Below are 15438 nucleotides of genomic sequence, written 5' to 3'. Positions count from 1 at the left end.
AAAATGTGGTAACCCAACTGTCCGAGGAAATTTGGTCTTGGTCCTGTAAGACCGTACGACCGTACGTCCAGCACTCCGTGTATGCCAATGCGAAACTCTGTGGTGTAACCCACATTTTTTGGCGGGAATATTGGACATGCATGTTATGCTTAATTGACACCTTTCCAAACAAGCTAACCAGAATCACTTGACCATATCGCGGGCTTAAGTTTAAAGCTCATCGAGGTCAGGTGTTTTTTTACCGCTGACCAGGTACTTGTTTCCATTGGATCGCAGGTTGAAGTCAGGTTAACCTATTGTAAGACACGGGATCTCCGCGTTTAGGCTTAGCAAAATCTATATATCATGTTATCTAGCCTACGTAGTAAGCGTATCCGTGGATTTTCAATGTTTTAGCTACGCTATACGTTATCCAAATCAACTAACAATAAAGAGCCATGTAAAGCGGGCTGATATTTTGATTTGCCTTTGCAACGACGATAAAGACGTTTTCAGAAATATTCTTTAATTGCACCAAGTCACCCTTAAAATGTTTTTTGTTTTTGTTTTTGTCTTTCATTGTTCTCAGATACTGCTGTTTATGATGTATATGATGGACCTTCAAGGAAAAACAAAGGGTCTTTCAATCGGAGGTTTAACAGTAATATCAAAGTCTTTATCTCTAACGGTACCATTTGTTGCTGAATTTATCTTAATTATCTCAGTTTCTCGCATTTTCCATGAGTTAAGGGAAGCTTCGGGAGGTTTTCAGTTTATCTTTTTAATGAATACTGACATTAAAAATGAGCTGTTTAACGCAGGCGTTGTTCCTCACACATGTATGACTATCTACATTTTTTTTTTTTTCAGGTTGTTAGCGTGATTATTTCATACTTCGCTGTCATGTTGTCGCTTCCGAGCTGATGAACGAATTCGAAATAAATTGTATCTTCGAGTCACACTTTCCACAGTGTGGAATTTTCTTTTTCTATTGATTCGGATCCGTTTGATCAGAAGTCAGGTTAAAGAATTATATGATTAATTTAATTCATGATATAACCTTGCAATGAGGGTCTTTTCAACATATTTTGAATCAATAGAAAGAATGTAAAGCAACGGTCAATGAACAAAAAAGTGATGATAACCCTAACAAGCTTAAGGATGCTCAGCTGCCGAAGCTTAGCTGCCGAAGCGTAAAACGAATCCGAACAGGAGCCCATGACTAAGGACCATAGTTAATAGAGGGGAATGGTCATGAAACCCGACAACTTTCTTTGTTGTAGGTTTTTGTTCTCTTTTTTGGCCTTGACCGTCCACAAAACACAATAGTTGGTTACTCCGTACTGAGGAACTAACCAATAGAAACGTGTTGGTTACGTAATTCATGCATAGTGTACGACGCAAAAGAAAAGATTGTGCACGGTCGTGGACTTTCCAACCTAAATCTTGGCATCATTGTTTGCTCCTTTGATGTTTGCCGAGCTTCCTGACCATTCCACACCATTAACTATGCTAGGACCGTACAGGTTCGTTGTATTTGTGGAACGGCGTTTTTACAGACTGAGTTATTTTTAGATTGATTTTCCCGCAAAAACCAGACCTTTCCAGCCAATCACAGGTCTTGCATGAGAAATTATTACCCATGGGATTTAGAATGGTCACTCGCGCGCAAGCCAAATCTTATTTTAGAACTCGTCTAAAAATAGCTTGATCTGTAAAATGCAGTTACACAGACCTCCGAAGTAACACGCTTGGATCTTCCTACAGCGAAGAAAGTAACAGTTTATTTGCTTATAGTTGTATTTCTTAGAATTCGCCTCTCCGTTGTTTCGCCAAGGGAAAATTAAGCAGGCAGACGCCCAGTCTAGGCCTTGGGATATGTTAATTTCTGTTTAGTTATTTTCAGATATCACTAAATCGGAAGCCTGATTCCCTAGACGTCCGCAAAGTCAGTTCCAATCGGAACGGTTTGTTGACCAAAACAAGTTTCAGAAGAAAGGAAATTGGTATATCTTGCCCCCAAAACCTGGAGTTGGACACAGATTCTACCGTTCTTGTGAAGCTAATGGCTTGCGGGAGGAAAAATACAACTGCGAAAGCCATCTTGAATATCCAAAGGCCGCCATGTTCCTATAACGTCATGCTGAAATTAATAGTCGCGGACGTCTCGGTAAAAGACTTGCGATTGAAAAATAACCTTAGTGAAATTCCCAAATATCCCGGCCAACGCCCCCTCAGTCTCTCTCTCTCCTTCGTTTTCTCTCTGGGTTTCGCATATCTACGATAAGAAAACAAATTAAATAAAAGCATCCTGATTTTCTGCGCCTTCTGTGAGATTGTCATCAAAATGATAAAAACATACCTAGAACACACCCAGGCTGAGAATCAGTTAATGACATGTTTATTTGTTGTTATTTTTTGTTGCTGCTGTTGTTGTTGTTGTTTTTATCTGTTTTTTTCTTCTTCTTTTTTGAGCAGTATAAATAAAGGTAAAAGACTGGAATGTAAAACTGTAGTCTAACAGAAAAATTAATTCAAATACTTACGGACAACAATGAGGATTTCTTATTGCATGATACACTAAAGAACAACTCCGTTTGCAGTCAAACTTGATATACTACACAACTTTAAGAACTTGTTAAGTACGTTGTCAGAAGGAACATTCAGCCTTAGCCACAAAATTAGACGTTTCAAAAAAAAAAAGAGTATTCAAGTCAACGGAAATTTCTCCGGCACTGTTTAAGTAGATATATGGCCTTCAAAGCCACCCGTTGTCCGCGAAACGGGGAAGTTGTTAGAAAATGTTTTTGAACACAAAACAAAAGTTTACATTACACTTGAAGCCTAAAGGTCCCTAATATTAAACAGAAAATGCCGAAAACTGATTATTCCGGATTGGCGTGGCAGAATGAGTCTTCTTGGTAATGGACGTCCCGGATAAATACAATTATTGAGTAATAGAGCGGTTTTCAAATGATTGTCGTAAAACCAAAACCAAAGTAATTACTTTGGCCAATCAAAAAGGACGGAGACAACCCAGTAAACCAATCAAAACTCGCAGTAATTACACGTAGCCGACACAAAGCGCGGGAAAATGTGCACGCGCGCGCCACGATTGGTTTTCGTCTGACTTCTGATTGGTTGAAAAAGTGGCCCGAGAACTTTGAACTAATCACTGAGTGAAGTAATGCAAAACCAAAGTAATTCTCTAATTACTTTCGACACTCAATTGAAAACCGCTCTATTAGTAATAGTAATATTAGTGAGTAATAATATCTGTTAATCGTAATATGAGTGAGTAATATTTCATTCATTAAATTTTGATTTGCTGAATTGTGGTGACCACCTTGCTTTGTGTTTCTACACAACGTGTTTCTAATTCGCGAAAGAATCCTTATGAGAAATACGTTTTTTTTCCGTATAGAAAATGATTATTATTGTGAGCAATAGTCCATAAGATGGGACAAAGCTGAACTCATAAAGTTGGCAAAATACTATCCGTTATCATGATCCCACAGTCTGAAAACAGTGGTTCACAGAAGCTCGTTAGAGAGGCAGCGAACCAAGCAAGTGAATTACGCACTCTTAAGAAACTGAATGCTTAATCGCTTCGTAACCACTGTAAAGAATCATTCTTGGGCTGCGTGGAAGTGGTCAGGGGTTTTTTGCATATCAAGACGTGTTTGCACGAGAGAGCAATAATGAAACAGGACGGGTGATCAGTAGAACGTCCGATAACTTTTGTTCAGCGACTGCCTCCTTTGTGTAAATGTTGCCAGTAAAATCCGTTCTCAGGTTGAATCTGTTTTTCATCTACTAGGTTAACTTGATGATCCTCGTTTTACTTAGGTTGAATACGCACTCAAATGAATAGAAGACATTATTTGGAGCTAAAATGAAGCCCAGAGAAAAATTATGGACGGGTTAGAATTAGTTTTGGTTATTATTCTTGGATATCAATTGACTTCAATACACAAAAAGTAAATAATGAGAAGAACTATGACCGGTTGAGCATGTTCGTCGATGTAGTGTAGTGGTGAAGACATTGGACTATAGGTTTGGAGGGTCCAGGTTCGATTACCAGTAAGTGCACAGTAAAGTTCTTTGTTCCCTGACTCCGGAGCGAGCGGTCCGGGTTTGGGCCCTGGCCGGGGACGTTGTGATGTGTTCTTGGGCGAGACACTTTACTCTCACCCAGGTGTATAAATGAGTACCGCCGAATTTAATGCTGGGGGTAACCCTGCGATGGACTAGCATCCCATCCGGGGGGGGGGGGGGAAGTAGAAATACTCCTAGTCGCTTCATGTTGTGGAAACCGGGATCCGGGATAAGCTCCGGCCTGATGGTCCACTTGGCTCGTATGCAGACTTTTATGTTACAATGTTGATTGAGAATGAATGGATATGTGTATGAATACATAAAGAGATGATGATGGGGGGTTGATTGCTGCTTTAAACTAGGTAGAGTTCATATTCAACCTATATATGTAAAATGAGATATTCGCCAATTTAACCTTACTAGGTAAAAACGGATTCAACCTGAGGTCAGATTTGACCGACAACATAAATGCAGAATTTAAGGGTGCGTTCGATTGACCCTATTCCGGAATAAGAATACGTGGAGTGATGATTTAAAACACGATATGTGTGGCGTTTTGCAGCAATAATACAGCTATGTTTAAAATGGCATTTTAGCAGATATTTGATAAGATTAACGTCAACCGCCGCAAAAGCGAAGGATTTCTAACTTCTTTTCCATGTATTCCTATTCCGGAATACGGTCAATCGAACGTGCTCTAAGTACAATTCTCACATTAGCTTTTCTGCGAACTTAGTCAAGCCCGTTTGTTTCCACGTGACCTTAAGTTGGAAGTGAGAGCATGACGGCAAAATATGAGAGAATGATTCCAACAATCTGAAATTGAAAAAAAAAAAATACATGCAAGAGGTGAATGCATGTTGTTGTGGAAGAACAGATCCCAGGGTCTCGCTTCTTTTAAGCGGTCTTTTAACGTAACCAGATAAACAGTTTTCACGAGAATTAGTGTTAAAAAATGTCTCCAAGACCTGAAAAAGCGGCCTAGTTTTATCAGTTTAAACTGGACGAGCAATGGCACCCAAGATACGCACAAAAACTTGATTTGAACACTCTCTAGGACGAGCTTCTGGTCACCGTTTCATTCCGTGGACGTTTCACAGAGTTAGGCTTAATGATAGGTCACTTCGTTAAGGCAAGACTTCAAAAAAGCCCTAAATTAACTCGCTTTTTCTTTATGTAATCCTGGCAAAATTCTGTGAAGAAATTATCGAGAGGAAGTTCCGCCCAGTGACGTGGTTAGGCTGCTTGCCTTGAGATCCGGGAATCCAGGTCTGACCACTGCTTGGATTTGTTCTTATTGTATTGTATTGTGCGTTGCGTTGCGTTGCGTTGCGTTGCGCGTTATTGTATTGTATTGTATTGTGCGTTGCGTTGCGTTGCGTTGCGTTGCGTTGTATTGTTTTGTATTGTATTGTATTGTATTGTACCTAAGTTTATTCACAGAAAGATAAGCAAATTTATTTTTGCAGACTTGGCAATGTCTTCAGCATACTGGTCACTGAACGAATGTTAAAATACAGTCCAATTTTTGGTAAACAGGTAATTCATTTTCCAACCTTTCCATCTGTAACAAGAGCAAATAGTTAAATAGGGCTACGGAATAAATGCATTGCTCTTCTATTGAAGGCGGGGTGGGCGCGACGTTTTTTTACAAACACGCTCGGTAATGTCATCGCCATGCATCCATGATGTTACAGTTAATTAATGAAAATTTAGTCGTATACAAACCGTTAAGCAGAGAGATTTTGTGATAACCACTAGTCCTCCAATAGATAGGCCCTTTGGCTCCGCGTTTAGGTAAAACATAAACGTCAGCAACTGTAAAATGATGTGAATACTACTTGAATAGTCTGATCAACGTTTCGAGTGATTTCGCTAAATTTTTCAGCAGCTAAAGGCCCAGGAAAACTGCTTCAACATCCGTTCGATTTTGCTGAACGATGTTGAGAGCAGCGGTGGGCAGACGGTTGCAACACATCACTGCCATAAATACGGACATGAATGCGTTTGACCATTGAGAGGCCGAAATGCGCACGCGCACACTCGACAACGTTGAAAGAGGGGGGCAAATGGCTCCAACTTCATTCAACATCCGTGAAAACAAAAGAAATGTTGAATGGTTGTTGAGGCAACGTTTAAACGCTTTTAAACTCACTCAAAATCGATTCAACTTCATTTCAACATGATTCAAAACGATTGAAAGAGGGGGGCAACGTCGCTGTTCAACAAAATTCTATGGATGGTGAAGCCGTTTGCCAGGCCTTAAAGGGCCACTGTCATGCTACATTAGGTCAAAATTACATTAAGTACATTAGATCACCCGTACATCGCTCCTGACAACCCACTGAAAAACATTTATGGCACAAAGGGCCATTCGTATTAATTTTTGGCGACTTTCTCAAGACACCGTCTCCAAACTTGAAAAAATTGCTCAATTTTTTCAAGTTTCACTCCATTTACATCCTCTCCATCCTTAGTCTCCTTCGAAGCCGTTTTTTGGATGTCACGCAACGCTCCCCCCAAACAAGAAACAATAGCTTCACTGCGCTTTAATTAATGGTTATTGGCAACAAAAGTACAGCATTATTTTTTGGTCGTCATTCATGTTCATTGATGCAAAGAGATGCAAAGACGTCTTTTAGTCGTGTTTTGAAGTTTGACTAACATAGCGTGACACTGCCCCTTTAAGGCAGTATGGTGAAGCATTTAAAACGATCTAGATGCCAGGACACAAGCTCTTTGATGGACTGAAATTGTCTTGGATGCGATGACATAATTTCCGCCCCGCATCATTCTCTCAGCTCTAAATTAATGGACTAAACAGTCTCATGTAAGATCATCTTGTTGGAAACACACGCCTTTGAAGGGGCAAATTGTAATGGATAGTATAAAAAAGGTTCATTTGAAGCAATCTTCAGAAAATTTCACTTCATTCGTGAATGCTATTATATTTTTAATCAAGAAGCAACTCTAATTTTTCATCAGAAGAAACTTTCATTAAAAAGATCTAAAAGATACATATTTTTTTAAATTTCCATTTCTTCACTAAAATTATTCTCAACTTCAAAAACACGAAAATCCGGTTTATGAAATGATTTAGTACATTAAGGCAAAGGTTTGACAGTTGACGATTCGCGTGTTTGCTTTTCGATCTGACGGTGACTCACAAATCTTTGTCAAAGGGGCTATGTCACGGAATTTTAGGATGTTTAGGGGAAATCTTTAGTTAATAACGAGTTTAAAACTCGGAAATGGTAATGTGGAATTCATTTACCGATGAATTATCGTTTCATCACAAACAAGATGATTCCGAGAAAGAACGACCTTTATCCAGGCGATTTTCGGGCCGAAATTGTTCAAAATTACGCAAAAGTAATCCGTTTCAATCTTGTCAATTTGTGTCCATCCATGCTTCTCGTTCCCTTTGCTGAATTTCTAAGTTATGTTTGTCAGCAGTATTAAGTGGTTAATGCAATGTTTCATTCCACTTTTTGGGCATTTTGGGTGTCATAAAATGACATCATTTTGCGTGACATAGAAGATTTTCTTGTCTTACGCCCCCCCCCCCCCCCCCCCCTTGACGCAGAACCAGACTTTCTTTTGAAACAAACCCCGTTATTTTCAGTTTTAGTTTACCTCTCTAACTCTATGCTAGAGATAAATACCTAGAATTGTCAGTTTCAGATTTGCATACAAGTGTTGTCTTATGGAAGATTTCATCAAACTCATCCTTTCCCACCATACCCTCACCTTCACTTGTTCTTGGTCAGGAACTACTGCTCTTTCCAGGATTGCTTGGAAACTGTGAATCTGTAAAAGAAATAGAGGATATTTCAGGGCCGCGCGGAGATACGAAACTTCTCTTTGAGTGAAACATTTTTCAACGCGAGAAGAGAAATTTCGTATCTCCAAGCGGCCATGAAGTACAATCTCGACCCCAGTGCTCTTCTCTTGACTGAGGGAGAGAAGAGCTCTGGGGAACCATGAAACAAAGTGTTTTGTCGTTGGTTTTCGTGAAGAACAATCAAAAGCGTCACTAATTGGCGCATTCATGTTAGCATGAGGAGTGAGTGAGCAGGCGCCGTAAGGTTCAAATAACCAATTTTTGGCTATAAAAACCCTAAGGCGCATGTTCTCCTGCATAGGGTTTCCTAGAGTCTAGGGTCGATCCGAGGCTCTGGTGACGAGAATGCAATGAAGTACTAAATCATTTCACAAAAGGCATCGAAAGGCGCGATTTTTATATGTAACCATAGCAACAGTGATCTTTTCACGTGTGAAGATATCACTGTTTTCGCGCGAAAGCTCACTCAGTACTTTATTGGGGTTTATATAATAATATTAATTACACATCGTTGTACTGTAATATCCAAATGCGAGTCCTGTCCGGGAATAAGAGAGGATGAGACGTGAGAGAACACATATCCCCATGCCCAATGATCTAAAGACCTATGAATTAAATCTATCTTAAGCTTGGCGCCATGCTGTAAAAGTTAACCAATCAGCTGTCTTTCTTAAAATAGCCGCACATCCGATGATGACCACGCAATAAGTTCAACCTGCAATTGAGGTAAAATGATTCCCTCCACAAAGGGTTATCAAAGCGAAAACTCATGAATGTATTGAGAGAGACAGTTACACTCTAATTGGTCACTCACCTTCCCGTTTACCTTCGACCCAAACACCAATATCACGGCTACACTTGCCGATGTGAGCAAAAGCCAATAGATTGCTGTCACCTTGATAGGCATCTCATCAATGTCGCCCTTCAAATCTCGAGGAGGATTTACAGACATGTAGAAGCAGAAGCACGTTAGCGGAATATAAGCAGCTACAAAAACAAGAAAAAGAGGTGATAGCATCTTATTCGCGAGTTCAGAAGTGTCACAAAGTCTACGGTGCTCCTCTTTCAGCGCTGCCAAGTCAATCTGCCAAGAGTTGACGTGGTTAGATAATATTCTTTTGGAAAACTCATCAAACAAGTGTTCGAGAAGTGAGCTTGTGACACAAATAAAGACAATTGGAAGAAGCCACGCTCCGCAGACGAAGAACATTATGATTATCATAGAGACAATTAGAAATCCGTTCCAGCGAAACCAAGGCTCATTGCTTCCAACAAAAATATACGGAACATTCAAAAGCGAAAGTATAGTTACCGTTGCTGTCAATATCCAGACTACACAAGAAACAGTTAAGATTTTTTTGGAAGTTGATTTCAGCTTATTTAAATCAGTCTGAGAGTCCACCAAGTTTCGAAGAAATTCTTCAAACCGAGATGACTTTCTTTTCGTCAATGGAAGCACGACAAGGCAAATGGTTGCGTTGAGTGCAGCTTTCACACCCCATAAAAGGCCAATCAGAAGAACGAAGAAGACAACAGGCTTTGAAGTTCCCACCATGCAAAGACTGACTACAGTCATAACGACATGAAGCCCATGACTTGCCATAGCTACCATGCAATAAAAGAATGAGAATGAAATCGCTCCAGAATCTTGCGCAGAGACCACATCTCTCAACTTTGCTATCGAGGTATCTCCAAAATACATCCCAAACAACTTCATAGATTTTAGTATAGGACTGTAAATTCGTTCGCATGCCATCAACATTTCTTCCTTTCTTCCCGCTGCGCCCGAACTTGCGTCTGGAAAGACTTCAACCACTGTGTGATTTGAAATGAAGGACGGCATTTCGTGCCCTTCTCGTATATAGTTAACAGTCCTATGGAGGTCAGTTTCCGAGGGTATTACGCGAAAATCCATCACCCTTTATGATCTAGCGGTCTTTGAACCTCTAAATAAACTTAATTTGGTCTTATTTTTAATTGAATTCTTATCGGTTGTTGTAATAAAGAAACAGCAAGCGGGGTTACATTAGCATTTTTATTAACTAACGCAGTCCCTTCTTGAAATACGATTTTCAAGATTCGTGTCAGCTCTTTAGGTAATAACAAGTAACATAAATAACAGGAATAACTCTCAGCATTAAACTCAATTTATATCACGACCACGAAAAAAGTGCTATACTTGTATTAATTAACTCTTTTGACCTCTTTTTTTTTTTTAATATTAATAAGCTGTTGCTTACTTTGTTTTTATTTATTATACTTTGTTTCCCCTCAGTAAGGTTTATATTACAACCCACCTATACGTTTTCTAATGATTCTTCTTGTTCATGATCTTGCATTAAGATATTGTTATCATCTAAGGCAAAACAGACACGAAAAACAATAAAAACCCTAAAATGGCTTAGAATATGCAGATGCAGATGTTGTCTTCCTAAGAATCTTAACCCCCAAACGTGAAGGACAACGCAGTTTTAAAATAACGCAACTGGACTGTACAGTTAATAGATTCAAAAAACATTGAGAATTGGAAATATATGTGAGATCCCTTATAGATAAATCACTCCGTGAATATCCTTAGGCAATAGTGCGAAGCGCAAAGATTCTGACAAGAAGAACAGGGAGGAAACTAGCAAACCGCTTCCGCAAACAATGATCTTCGAGATGTTGAAATCAATTGCACACCACATGATTTCAATCTTCCCAGCCACTCCTCCCATGCATAAGATGACAATTCGTGGTTAGGGTAACACGAAGACAACACAGAAAGGAGCAAAAACTAAACACTCTAAATCTCACGGAATCAATTAAAACTTGTCAATTAAATAATTTATTACATATAGTTTACCCCCTTCTCCAATTTATTCTTGTCACAGTGCGGTTCCAACAATAGGAAACCCTCCATCCCCTGCAACGTATTTTAGTATTTAAACTGTAGATATAGGCATATTTTTATCCCCTAAAAAGTTTCATCTGTTCGGATTTCCTAGCTGAAAGTCTAGTGGTCCGAAAATTATAGGGATCAAAATTGACTTTTTCGAAAATTTTAGCCAAAAAAAAGGCTCCCCAAAAATTTTAGGTGACCTTTTTTAAGGTAAAAATCCGTTAAAATGGGCAATTATACCATTTTTTTGATGTTCGAAAATCCTAGGACAGGCAGTCAAGCAATAAATGTTACAACAAAAGTTCCGAAACTTCTAGATATCAAATCGTCTTCCGAACACATATTTTCAGAAAATTGACGTTGGGTGCCCCTGGCTCGTTCTCTGTTCATAAATGCAATCCTAATAGTCACGAAGAATACAGAGCAATTGCAATGTTAGTTTCTTGTAACGTAGGCGTACATGCAGCAATTGTCAGATGATGGGAAGAGCGGAGGCATGCATATGCTGCCAAGAAATTGAGCCTGTCAAAAATAAGAATATCGAGGCTGTTACTAGCTGTGAATGTGGCGAAGAGCCCAAATGCATCACCCAGCACCCTGGGTTTCATCCTGTTTGTATAAATTATGGATGGGTCCTTCAAACAGCTTGGTATCAGTACAAGAAGCAGTACAAAGATCCATTTGATGGACCTGAAGGTAAACTTTATAGACATATTGCCTACAGGCGGTCGGCTCGATGGTGCTGAGACATTTTAGGAAAGGAGATAAGGGTGGTTCTTTCATCTTGAGCAGTGATGTGCATAAGAAATTTTTCTCCTCCACCGGGGCCAGGGAAAGAGTGGGCCTTTGAAGGCTTCCGTTATACAGATGAATGAGAAAACGGGTTTTAAACATGTCCATGAATTAAATAAATAAAGAAAAATACAAGTTAGTATTTTTCATGGAAATTATCAGTTAACAACCGGAAACAAGTACTTCAGTTGTATGTTATGAAAAACACTTTCACTAAAAAACTGAAGAATGATGCATGATGCAAGCCGGGTGATGCTTGAGAAGGTGTTTCCTGTAATAAGGATGGCTGCTGCCAAATAATAGGTTTCCAGGGGCTTCCTTTTAATAACTGATTGGGATTCCCACAGTTCTGTATGCCCATTATGGCAGGTTAGGACAACTGATAGCATGCTCCCAGTCGTTTTCCTTTTTTGGTCAATGATCACGCCCCCACATTTTGGACAATTTTTCAGTAAATTTTTCAAACACAAGAATTTTTTTTCACTGTCTGGAGAGTCATCTTCAAATTCATGTTTAGATGACACCATCTCATCATTGGATAACTACTTTTTATCATCCGGTAATAGCCAATGGGATGTAAATCTGCATTGGCATTGTTTTCCTTACCATCCGCATGTATATCCATTTTATCATCGACAAGGACGCTTGCATTGGTGGTAAGTCGATTGGAAAAATTGCTGTGGGTGTATCAATGGGATTTAGGGGTCCTGCCATGGCATAATTGTGGTCATGTGGAATCTTCCATTTGACAGCATATGGATTTTGTGGGATATCATCCTCTATAGAAGTATAGGAGGACACGTCAACATTTGCAGTACCACATACACCATTATCATTGCCTTTAGTGATGCACAACTCAGTTTGAACCTCCACACTTTTTAGGGTAATGGGATCAAAACAACATTAAATTCCCACATCATGCATTTCTGGGATTGTATGCAGATTGGAGGTTCATTAGTCACTGGGTCATCTGAAGGTAAATTGTCCTCGATGTCTGCAGCAAGTAGTTCTGAAAGAACCTAAAACAAAATCAAAATGTGAATATACAAGGTAATTCTTTTCACTTTACTATAACTTGAATGCCTTTAATTTGCCTAAGGTCATTTTGTCATTTCTTCCTGTTTTTGAGTGACAAACTTGAAATTAAAAACAAACATCGGAAATTACCGATTATAGGTCATTTTTAAGGTACGCTAACTAGCCATTATTTTCCAAATAAACGCAGCATAATATATTTTAAAACTGGGTGGATGTACAATGACATTTGCCACGATGAAACCATTATTTATACATAGGGTCGCGCGATCCCCTCAGTTCAAAGCGTGTGCAAACATTGACATGTAAGTGGGCAAATTTATTTGATTCATAGAAAAGGAGAAGCAAACTGACAAGCACAAAGTAAACTTATCGATGCCTTCGTCGCTGAGGCGATGTTCGCTTGATAACCGCGGCTTTTTCGCTTAGGGGCCGTAGCTAAACAAGGATGGAATAGCATCATCCTTAAAGCCCCTCCTAGATTTTTCCCCTGTTTATTTTGCCCGGAGATCTATCTCGAAACAGCTTGGCATGAAATGATCGCTGCAGACGTAGCCGTTTTCTAGTCATGGCATATTCTTCTGTCTGATTCTGTCGAGCCATGCCATCGCGCGATCGTCTTGTGCGATCCTGTGGTAAGTCACCGTGTACGTGTGTTCTCGTTTTCCTTCGTCTTCTTTAAATAATTTTGGGAACCAGGTACACAACAGCTCACTATTTCCCTTGAAACAATCAAAGTACGGTCGAAGATACAGAGACAACGACAGTTATTATAATTTAAGCAAAGTTGAAGAATGAAAAAGCGGATTTTATAAAACCCCGCGGAAAATTGACGATTCTACGTCACCACGACCTGCTGACCACCGATCGCGGCTCAAATTTTCTCCAAAATGGCGGATTTCTATTAGCATTTTTGGTCGTCTTTCAGGTACAATATTTCATTCGAATGAAACGCTATGGGAATGATGTCTCAAAAATTGAGACATGGTACAGAGGCCAAACTTTGCACCCAGTGGACACGTTAAGTCTAAATTACCTTTCTTTTGGATTTCTTATGTTATTGTTGCTGGTCTGAGGCCCCGCATGGGGTCAGACTATCCACATGTTGGATGTCAATGGCATGATTGTTTCTGAAAATGGCTTTACACTTGTTATTGTTAATCACTTGAAGCAAAGTAGACCTGGGAACCATAACCCACAGCTTAAGCATGTTCCTTTTGAAGACTCTAACCTTCGTGTTGTTACAACCTGTTAGGAGTATCTAAAGAGAATTAGGTCGCTTAGTGGAAACCAGTCTAAGCTTTTCATGAGCTATGTGAAACCCTTTAAAGAAGTGAGCAGAGATACCCTGACTCGTTGGGTACGGCAAGTTATGGCACAGGCCGGTTTAGATGTTGCTACGTTTTCACCACATATCATAGCACTCTGAGTGCAGCGTCAGTTTCAGCTGCACATAGAGCTTCTCTTAATTAGATGACATCCTAAAAACAGTTGGTTGATCATAAGAATGTTGTTTTGCAAAATACTACAACAAGCCAATAGTTACGGCATCCAGCTTTGCAAACGCTGTGTTATCTGTTAAGTAGATGTTTATCATGAACTTCATTGCCACTGTAATAAAACCTGTTTGCTTCATTGATGTGTGGTTTTTCTTCATGTGCGTGTCAGTTTCAAAATCTCATGGGATCTCTCAGCATGGTGACGAAGCAGGATTTGAAAATTAAACCTCAAGCCGTCCATGTCTACTGTGAAAGCGTTTACAGGGAGACCGGTTGTTCACTTGCGCGCCACTTTGAAATTTTGTGACGCAATTTTACGTTTTGGATTGGCAGTTTGCTCCGAGGAAGTTGCATGTTCAAATTTCAACCACACGTGGCCCGAGCTCAGTGTGAGCATGGCCGACAAAAATATAAGGATTTGTATGGGAATCCCGATAAAAAGCTTAAGAAGATATTTACATGAAAAAATTCTCAATTAAAAAGCCTAACCTTATTGCCAACGTGGTTAGCTTCCTTCCTGTGATGTGAAATTGTGACCGTGGAAACATTTTATCCAGAAATATTTGACTCAAATTGGTGGCACCTGAGAATTTAGTCTCCAGCCTTGGGATTTTATTATACCGTTGACAACCACGAAATCGAGCAATGGCTCAAATCGCGTCGGATCTGGAAAATAACCACACAGGAAGGAAGCTAACCACGACGACAATAAGGTCAGGCTTGTTAATTGAGAATTTTTTTCATATAATTATCTTCTTAAACTTTTTATTGGGATTCCCATACAAATCCTTATATTTTTGTTGGCCATGCTCACACTGAGCTTGGGGCGCCTGTGAAATGATGGATCATTCCGAGAGGGCCGTACTGGTGGTGGAACAGCGCTCTACTGGCGAGAAAGTGTCATTTGAATATCCAGAATGGATTGTGGATCTCGAAAACTTCAGAATCGTGATTATTTATAGGATGCCGTATTCTTCTAAACATCCGGTTACAAAAGCCACGTTTTTTGATGAATCCACTTCTCATAATGATGTCATCAGAACTATCATTAACTAGACGCTCCATGAGTGTACACTGGGTTGCCTGTGGTACGTGTTACTCGCAAACGGAAGCTGGGTAATATTGACCTGCAGCGTTCCAGTATTTTTTTCAAGTGCGGGGTCATTAAGACCATTTGAGGTCATTTGAGGTGAAATTGCTCTGACGGTCACCAAGACGTCGGGCCAGCAGAGGCCTTTTGGCTCACGCGTGTAATTATTTTGTAATGTCCTGTCCCATTTTGAGGTCTTTTAATTTTTTAAGCTTTGGTA

At 39.7% G+C, this 15438-nt stretch overlaps 2 protein-coding genes across 7 annotated transcripts in view; one reads left to right on the top strand and one right to left on the bottom strand.

Annotated features, from left to right (window-relative positions):
- LOC137997609 (uncharacterized) overlaps positions 1-988 on the top strand; it is a 4935-nt gene extending 3947 nt beyond the window's left edge. For 2 of the 4 annotated variants that reach the window (XM_068843695.1, XM_068843692.1), the window contains 2 exons: positions 569-667; positions 850-988. In XM_068843695.1, coding sequence (XP_068699796.1) covers positions 569-667; positions 850-903 — 153 coding nt within the window. In that variant the 3' untranslated portion in view covers positions 904-988. The remainder of the gene's footprint in view (positions 1-568; positions 668-849) is intronic. The other 2 variants (XM_068843693.1, XM_068843694.1) reach the window with 2 other exon arrangements.
- A 3780-nt stretch (positions 989-4768) lies between these two features.
- Positions 4769-10085, bottom strand: LOC137997608 (uncharacterized). Of its 3 annotated transcripts, XM_068843689.1 has the most exons (4): positions 8736-10085; positions 7828-7887; positions 5806-5895; positions 4775-4893 (listed from the first exon to the last, which is right to left on the bottom strand). In XM_068843689.1, the coding sequence occupies exons 1-4, from the start codon at positions 9834-9836 to the stop codon at positions 4840-4842; spliced, it is 1305 nt and encodes a 434-aa protein (XP_068699790.1). In that variant the 5' UTR covers positions 9837-10085; the 3' UTR covers positions 4775-4839. The 3 variants fall into 3 exon arrangements, with proteins under 3 accessions (XP_068699792.1, XP_068699790.1, XP_068699791.1); XM_068843691.1 differs by lacking the exon at positions 5806-5895 and having other exon boundaries at positions 4769-4893; XM_068843690.1 differs by lacking the exons at positions 4775-4893; positions 5806-5895 and adding an exon at positions 4991-5641.
- Positions 10086-15438: the final 5353 nt, after the last annotated feature.

The sequence above is a fragment of the Montipora foliosa genome, chromosome 3 (assembly GCF_036669935.1).
Source record: "Montipora foliosa isolate CH-2021 chromosome 3, ASM3666993v2, whole genome shotgun sequence".
Lineage (NCBI taxonomy): Eukaryota > Metazoa > Cnidaria > Anthozoa > Scleractinia > Acroporidae > Montipora > Montipora foliosa.
This window is presented reverse-complemented; position numbering and strand designations above follow the sequence as displayed.